The sequence below is a fragment of the Mus pahari genome, chromosome 15 (genome assembly GCF_900095145.1).
Source record: "Mus pahari chromosome 15, PAHARI_EIJ_v1.1, whole genome shotgun sequence".
Lineage (NCBI taxonomy): Eukaryota > Metazoa > Chordata > Mammalia > Rodentia > Muridae > Mus > Mus pahari.
This window is the reverse complement of record NC_034604.1, coordinates 16200474-16209254: the sequence shown is the minus strand read 5'-3', so window position 1 is coordinate 16209254 and position 8781 is coordinate 16200474. Positions and strand designations below refer to the sequence as shown.

The window sequence follows — 8781 nt, the reverse complement described above, 5'->3', positions numbered from 1 at the left end:
ATAAATAAGGCTGCTATGAACATAGTGGAGCATGTGTCCTTATTACCAGTTGGAAGATCTTCTGGGTATATGCCCAGAAGAGGTATTGCTGGATCCTCCGGTAGTACTATGTACAATTTTCTGAGGAACCGCCAGACTGATTTTTCTTGATTACCTTGAGATGTTTTCAGTCATCTGTATTATTTTTTATCACGTTGGTTTGAATTTATCTGACTTTGGGTAACATATTTGTGCCCCATGCTCTCAGTGTATGTGCCAACCGTTTACGGCATCTCACAGCTGCCCTTCACAGCTTTTATTCATGAACCTTGACAATAGTTGAAAAGAAGGACCTGCTCCTTGAGTTCTTACTGTAATGACTAAGAGCTAAAGTTGTTCATTGTAAGGTCAGGGTTGCGAAAGATAAATTCTAAATGCCTCTGTCATGTGATACATGTTGCCCCCATTAGAGACACAGTAGATAACTAAGTGCTTTTCAGTTGGAATGTGTTTAGTTTCTATTTTCTCCTGAACTCCAGTATCCTGTTTCTACTGATGAACCAACTGTTTGGATTAGCTTTACAATTATAAAAAGCAGTGTGACTGATAGACAATATGCGAATATGAAGATATTGATGTGAAAGAACTAAGTTGATCAGAAACGTCTTGCTACAGATGGATGGAGTTTTCCAGAACTCGTTTTGGATAAGCCTATTATTAGAATTAAACAAGCATTGCATCATGCCTTACTTGGCTTTATGCTTGTATGTGCAGTCTCAAGGGTACTTGTTAGTATTACTATGTAGACAGCATCACTAGAACTTTCTCTTGGCTGTGTCATTAGATTCTCTCCTCGTCAATGAAGACTGACTAGGCAAGTGTTCAGCCCTGTCTCTGGGTCTGTTGTACTTCTGAGACAGCATTCCACTAAGTGGCTTAGGTGGGCCTTCTGCTTACGCTTCTCCCGTCTCACTTTCCTGGCTAGCTGGGAGTCCAGGCCCGTGCCACCAGACCCAGGTCATTCTTTAAACTTATTCTGAACTATACAACCTAAATCTACAAAGTAACCCACCCTTGAAACCATTTTAAAGTGATTTCTTACCAGTCTTACAGGTTGCCTGGGTTTGTTGGACTGTTCAAAAGCACTTTACTTGTAAAGGGTTCTCCAAGAACTTCTGAGACTTTTGAGTCAGTGCCACCACCACGTCTGAGACTATCTCTTAGTCTGTTTTCTCAGATAATTTCACAATGCCCTGCTGTGCATCCTTCTGTTTGCTAAGGGTGAATGGTGTGACTTTTTCAAAAAGAGGCCAAGCAGTGGGAGTGGGTGGGTAGGGGAGCAGAGCAGGGGGAGGGTATAGGGAACTTTTGGGATAGCATTTGAAATGTAAATAAAGAAAATATCTAATAAAATAAAATAGAAAAGAATCAGAAAAAAAGAGGAGTATGTTGACTTGAGGAAAAGGTGTGAATGCATATATGTTCTCCTAATGTATGTGTGTACACGTGCATGAAAGCTGAGGATCTAGAAGACATTTTCCTTAAAAGTATTTTTGCCTTAGACCATTTGACACTACTGCACACTTCATCAAAATACCTTGCTGAATATTCTTATGATTGCAACCAAGCCACTGCCCAGACTCTTAAATCAATATAGATTTAAAGGTAAAGAACGGATAGCCCACAGTGGCAGTCATACCTTAAACTGTAACCTGACCTGGCACAAAGCACCGTAGTCAGAGACAAATTCCTGTGAGTTAGAGAGGGATGAACAGAAAATTTCCTGTGCTGGTAGGTGACCTTAGGCAGTCCCCTAGCTCTTCTTGTTTCAGATCAAGATAGGTTCCCATCTAGGTAGAGTCCCGGTGTGGAAAGCACAGGTACAGCGGATGCTAGGCACATCTCTGAGGAGGAAGGGAAAAGGAAAGAGGCCCTCTGCATTGGAGAGTGCAGGTGTGGTGTTACTTTATACACAAAAGTACTGGTTAATCAAAAGAACTGAAATTTGCCACAGTAGCCAGATGTGGAATTTATTTCAAAGAGATGAGTGCCTCTTGTCCTCTTCACAGAGCCCAGCTCAACTGCTGAATGAGCAGCCTTCAGGGCGGCCTCAATGATCCTTAAATATAACCTTAACATCCCTCCTCTCCCAGTGACCTTTATAAAGCCAGGGCACCTGCAGTGCCAGATCTCTGGGTAGATGTTTTATCTGGCAACAATTCATGTTGTGTCTGATGGAGGTCTGTGTGGTACCCTTGGGATCTATGTCCGGTTAGTTTTATTGATGATAGCCACAGTGGCCAACCTCTCCATCTGAATCCCAATCTCTTGAGGCTCAGGCCTCCTTGAAAGAGCCCAGCATGTGGGACTGTGGACCTAGCAGGAAAACATCTGGGAATGGATGCCTTAGAAGAAACAGTAGAGGATAGTGCTCACCAAGCTGTGCCAAGTAGAAGAGCTGCATGGATGGCAAGCTGTGAGCTATAGCTATGGGCTCCTGGACAGTTGGAGAAATCCCTTGCCTGGGAAAGTCACCTTTTTAGAACACATGTGGGCCAGGCATTCTCCTCTGATGTGGCTGGACTGGAAAGCCTGCCTAAGGACTTCAGCGTACAAGGGAACTGGCTTAACCAGTTCTCAGTGTGGTAGAATACTAGAGAAGGGAATTAGAGGCACCTGCTGTTGAAGGATCAAAATAACTTGGAGAGGTGTGGGCTTCCTAACTGGGTTTGTTTCTGTGGGTCTCAGGCTGAGACTGCTTTTCATCTTCTACCCTTCTTCTCTGGGTGCTCTTGTTTTATAGCTCACTGTACTTTTGGAGGAGACTGAGTTTATATAATGAGATGCTGTCTGCCATATATCTGTCATATTTTGTGAGAACGCAGTGAAAAGCAAGGCCAACTGGGGCAACAAAGAACAAGAACAGATACTGGAATGTATTAGACACCATAAAAGAAGCATGTCCAGGGTTGGACTTATCCCCCAAGTGTGGTGGGTGTAGATTTTAGTGCAACCAAAAGAGTTTTGGTCTTAAAGAATTGAATTCAGTCTTAGACAGTCTGAATGATAAGCCCATCTCTCTGTGTCTCTGTGTCTCTGTGTCTGTGTGTCTGTCTCTCTCTCTCATATGCATTTACTTTTCAGACTATCTTGAAATAACACTGTTAGCAGTAAGTTTGCTGCTGTAAGGTCACAGAACGGTAAGGTGACCAATGTAAGGTGACCACAGCAGACCACACTCTATAGACCCGACTCCTCCTCATCTCAGTTTAAGGTATTCAAGTTCATTGTGAAATCCAGTGTCTGTATAAAAGCTGCCTGTCAGTGGGTGTGTGGGAAAAGTGCTAATGGAATGGACTAAGATCCATGTTAGAAACAGAATCTAGTCATTCAGTAAATGTGTTTCATTGACAAAATAAATGACAGGCAAAGGACGTTGCCTGCATGGCAAGTCCTGATGTTAACTTTCAAAGGAAGAGTAAGATATACAATATTCCATTCCTATCTAGTTTTAGCAAATATCAGAAATTTTTCTGGGCCTTATGTTTTCTTTCAATATTTTCCCCAGACTACTTGGTAACTTTACATCAGCAGTATAATCTTCACTCATTGCAATATTAAAGTACATTAGTCCCTTATATTCTGTATCTTATATTTAAAGTAATAGCTACTGAATAAGGCTTTTCCCATCCTCTTAATGACTTGTCTTTTTGAAGTCAATTTTGAAGTCATCCAGGACCAACTTATTAATGAGCAGTTCTTCCTCAAATAATGCTCATAAAAATTATTGAGTAAAGCAGTTACCATATTCCTAGGCTTATGGTAGAGATGCCAAGTTCAAGCCTAATTATACTACTTTTGTTTGTAATTGAAGGTATACCAAGTACTGGCCTTTTTGTTTGTAAGCCATGTAATTTTCTATGTAGAAAGGAAGGGCAGACATTTCTCATCCAAGTAATGTTCCAGGGCTTTATGCTGGTCACTCCTGTCTCATAGCCTATCATCAGGGCTGGTCTACGTCAGTGGGGAATTCCAGATGCAGCAGCATTAGGAGCAGGGAGGAAACATGGCCACAGCTTAGTCAATGGTCCGACTGTATCTCAAAGAACTTTTCCCTGGATCTTAGGCTTAAGCAAGAAACCATAAAACTAGGTATTTAGGATGCAGGATGTTCTTAAAGGAAGACAAGTGTCTTATAAAAATAAAAAAGCAGGCAATTTGGGTGCAAGACTTTAATCCCTGCACTCAGGAGGTAGAGGCAGATGGAGTTCTGTGAGTTTGAGGCCAGTGTTATCTACAGAGCTAGTTCCAGGATAGCCAGGGCTACACAAAGAAACCATATCTCGAAAAATCAAAACCATACTAACCAATCAACCACCACCACCACCACCACCAACAACAACAACAAAGAACAAAAGACTTACCACTACCAAGACCACAAACAAACAAAAAACCCAAAGAAGCAAAATAAAAAGTATTTTAGTCTAATATTTTTAGAGCTGGTGTGTGTGTGTGTGTGTATGTGTGTGTGTGTGTGTGTGTGTGTGTGTGTGTGTCTGTATCTCTGTCTATCTGGGTTGTGTATTTATCTCTGTCTATCTGTGTTGTGTGTTCATGTGTGTGTGTGTGTATTCATGTGTTTGGAGGCCAGAGGTCAGAGGTCAACTCTGGAATTTGTTTCTTACATGCACTCCTTCTGGCCCTGAGTTTGTTGTTTTATGAGTCTTTCAAGGGGCCTGGAATTCACTGATTCAGATGGACTGACTGGCCACTGTGTCCAAAGGATTAGGACAGAAATTTTATCCTGCAACTCTATCTCTAGGTAAAGATTATTGAAAAAAGATGGGCTAAAGTTGGTGATTATACTATGGTTGCAATACTAGTTATCTGTTAGGATATAAAATTTATTCTTATGTTAAATTCCTGCCAGAAAATATGCAACAATTCGAAGGTGAAGATATAAATTTGTCCAGTTCTCTTATAAAATATTGTACTATATATAAGTCTTTAGCCTCTTATACCATCACCACCACCACCACTACCAAAATAAGTCAGATTTAGTTTCAACAGTCTACTGTGTGATGAGGACACCATAGCTTCTGTAACAGTCAGCCAGAAGCCAATCATCTAATGCTTTTTCTACTTTATCACAAAGGGAACATCAGACAATGTGTTTTTTCACCTGTCATCAAATTTCTGATAGTTTGTTTGCCAAGTTTTAAAAGACCAATTGCATTCTATGTGTCAAAATAATGTTGTTTACTATGAGGACTAAGTTAATGAGGATAGGTTAGTTCTAAGTATGCTCTTAAATTTTAATGCCTATTTTCAAGTTAGGGTAAGATAATATCATTTTCTTCATCATCTACATATTTTACTTTCCAAGAACCAGGGTGTTTGATTGGAATGTTTACATACCATTTGTAGAATGCTTGGTCAACATGTGTTGGTAAAAATTCTTATCTGATCAATGACTGCTTTTTATAATCTTATTAACTCTATAAAATATAGGTCTCATTTGTCTAATAACTGTCCAGCCTCTGGTGATTCCTGCCTAATAAAATTTATACAGCCTACAACGTTGCCCACCTCTTTCGATTCTCCAGGCAAATTTTGTGAAAACCAAATTCCATAGCCAAGCATGAACTTCTGTTGGATAAGTTGTTAGTGGTAGTAGTAATTAGAGGAGTCCAGAGTTTCTATTGTGGAAGCAACTTAGTGACATCATGTCTAAGTGCACAGTTTCCACAGGGCACAATAAAGCCCTGGAAGAACAGATTGATTTCCCAAAGCTACACAGCCTCTTTGAAGGAAACCATGACTCAAACTTGGGACAGCTGAGTCTCAGTGACTGCCAGTTGTTCCTCATCCGGTTTATGGCAGAAGAACATGATGAGTATCCATAGGAGAGAGATAGTAAGGCACCTTTTGATGGAAGGAAACGCCCCACTGAAACTTTCAAGTTTGGGTACTTTTAATTGACTGACTCTCAAAACCTTGTCCTAAGTACTTCTTGTGGTTGAAAACTAGCTGACACAAAATCAGTAACCCTGAGAAGTTGCCACGCCCCATCAGAGTAAGCTGAAATCATATCCTAGAAAGACTTTGATTTAGTTAATGGGAAAAAGGACGGAGTTCAATGGCAGCAGACTAAAGTAGGAAGAACATGCATTTTCACACAATATTATATAGATTCTCTGCAGTCATTTTGGTCTTGATATATCTAGACATTTTTACTCCCCATTTGCAGATATTAACAACTGGTATCTTAAGGAAGCAAATGCTTGAGAGTGTACATCTTACACAGTTACCATCAAGGCCTAACACAAAAACTTCAGTTTCAGTGAGAACTGAAAAAACAATTAAGCATCAGTAACCATTAACATTACGATGGGAAAATAAATTAGCACTACCCAAGGGAGATCCTGAGAACCTAAATTATGATATTCATTCCAGATCAAAGAAATGAACTCTTCAATTAAACAATTTTATTGTTAAACATACCTGTGCAGAAAGCCATAAGTCAGATTGAGTGTGCCTAAAATCTTGAGAGGTGTAGTTTTCCATGCCTACACCCAAAGGTACACCACAGTGGAAACATGAAAACAGCTCACAAAAGCACAGCAAGAGGAGCATACTGACAGTTGACACGAGCTATGAAGTACCCAGTAGCTTCTGGAATTTTCTTTCAGCTCCCTCTTTTTTAAATGATTCATTTTTTTTTTTAAAAACTGGCCATTGTAATAGGGCACTGCACTGATAGTTGGCTTTTCTAATTTTTTTTTTTTTTAAGAAATGTTTTAGTAATCTGTCTCCTAAATGGAGAATGGAATGTTCTTCCATCGTTCCTATGTTCCATTTCAAGCTTAGACTTGTGCCCTTGGGCAGTGTTAGTACCTGTACCACATTTGTAGCCCCTTACAATGTAAGTTCCGGAATGAACTTACTATGACAACTGGCCAGTGCTGTGTTCCCATTCTCCCAGACCTGCCTGGCTGCCATGCCTGGCTGCATCACTTGGCCTGACTGATAGAACTATTAAGAATAATGTTCTGATGAACTAGGATAATGTCCCTTGCCTGAGTTGGCAAGGGTGTCATTTTGCAAGTTTTTGTCGACACACACGTGTGGACATTTCTCAGAGATGGATAGACAGCCAGGTATTTGATTTTCTTTGAAATAGAAATGCCTTCCTCTCCTTATCTTTATCTTATTTATAAGATGCACTTTGACTTATTAGCTCTGTCATTTAATCATCAGTTGACTTAAATTTGATCCAGTCTAAACCATTTTAATTGTTTCTTCAAACGAAATTTTCTAATTGGAAATGGTTTGATTCCTTGTCCATCCTGAGCTTGGCTTTCCCTACAGACATAGGATTAGAAATAGTTGTCTTTCAAGAATAGGGGATGCTGGCTGTGTTTATATGGTGGGAAGCAATCCACACCTGGGCCACTGCAGAGTAGGACAGAAGCAATTCTATAGCCAAGACACAAGTATTTACTTTAAATAAACAGATCATTTAAATGTTTCCTTCCTGGCCTATAGGGATGCATTTTTAATGTGACTTAAATATTTCATAAGCAGTTGCAACATAATTTTGACACAGTTGACAGTCCTCTTTTTTGTAAGACACTCACAGGGAAGTAACTGTTTATCAGAATTGGGCTTGATCAACTTTTGCTAACTTCAGATTTCAAGCCCTTGGAATTTGCATAACAACCTATCTAATTTAAGTATAAATAAAAAAGAAGTGGTTTTTTTTTTTTTGTCTGTCATGGAGTTTAGAATTCCTTAATGTTAACTGGTTTGATATCATGCTGAGGTCAACCTAATTCAGTCCCATTCTCTCTCTCTCTCTCCCTCTCTCTCTTTCTCTCTCTCTCTCTTTCTCTCTCTCTTCATCTCGCTAGTCCCCCATGCCACAGAGAGGTCTTGGGGACCTTCAGAGATGGAGTTCTTTGCTAGATCTTTGTAGAAAGCAGATTAAAAATAAGAAAGTCCATGTAGAAAGCTGAAGGTGGACAGAAAAGACAAGAGCTAGATCTCTTCTTCTCAGACCTCAATTTTCCACTTACCATAAATAAGATGAGAAGGCAAATATTTCTGAAGAGAAGCCAGTCCATTGCTTTGAGTCTCTCTTGGCCTTGAACCCCAGTGAGAGGCAGTTCTAGTCCGGGTCTTCCAGATCCCAGATTAGTCCTTTCAGCAGGATGTGCTAGGAGATGTCTTGGAGGAGGGCATGGATGATAACTGTGGGGCTCCCTGGGCACAGGGATGAAGATATTCTATAATGACTCTGTTTCTCCACCCCAAACTCCTGGGCTGGTCTGGAAGGTTGGCATTGTTTGGGCTCTGGGTAAGAACTTAGACACACCTTGATTCTTATTGCAATGAAACCCTTTGTTGGACACCAAAGAAAAATCTTACAGAGTGAGGGCAAGATTTACAGGGAAGATACCCAATGAATAATAAATTACTCACGACATGAAAAATAATTAAAACACTAGGGCCTATCATCATGGCGAATAAAATTAGAAGGCTGCTTCTGACTGCCAACATTGTAAAAGCAAAATTACATAGACCAACAACACACACACACACAGCCTCTCTCACAAGAAACACACATACATTTGCACTCTCACACACAAACACACATTCAGACACACACACACACACACACACAGACACACACACACACATCCACTACAAAAGCAGCTTTAAGCAGTGGAACCTTTAGCAAAGGACATTTTGAGAAGGCACCAGGCCTGACACTGAGAGGAAAAATGAGTGCTAAAAAAT

General features: G+C 40.2%; 1 protein-coding gene across 1 annotated transcript in view; it reads right to left on the bottom strand.

Annotated features, from left to right (window-relative positions):
* Dsg4 (desmoglein 4) overlaps positions 1–8232 on the bottom strand; it is a 37397-nt gene extending 29165 nt beyond the window's left edge. Inside the window, exon 1 of the mRNA XM_021214884.1 lies at positions 8058–8232. Coding sequence (XP_021070543.1) covers positions 8058–8105 — 48 coding nt within the window. The 5' untranslated portion in view covers positions 8106–8232. The remainder of the gene's footprint in view (positions 1–8057) is intronic.
* Between the last annotated feature and the right edge of the window lie 549 nt (positions 8233–8781).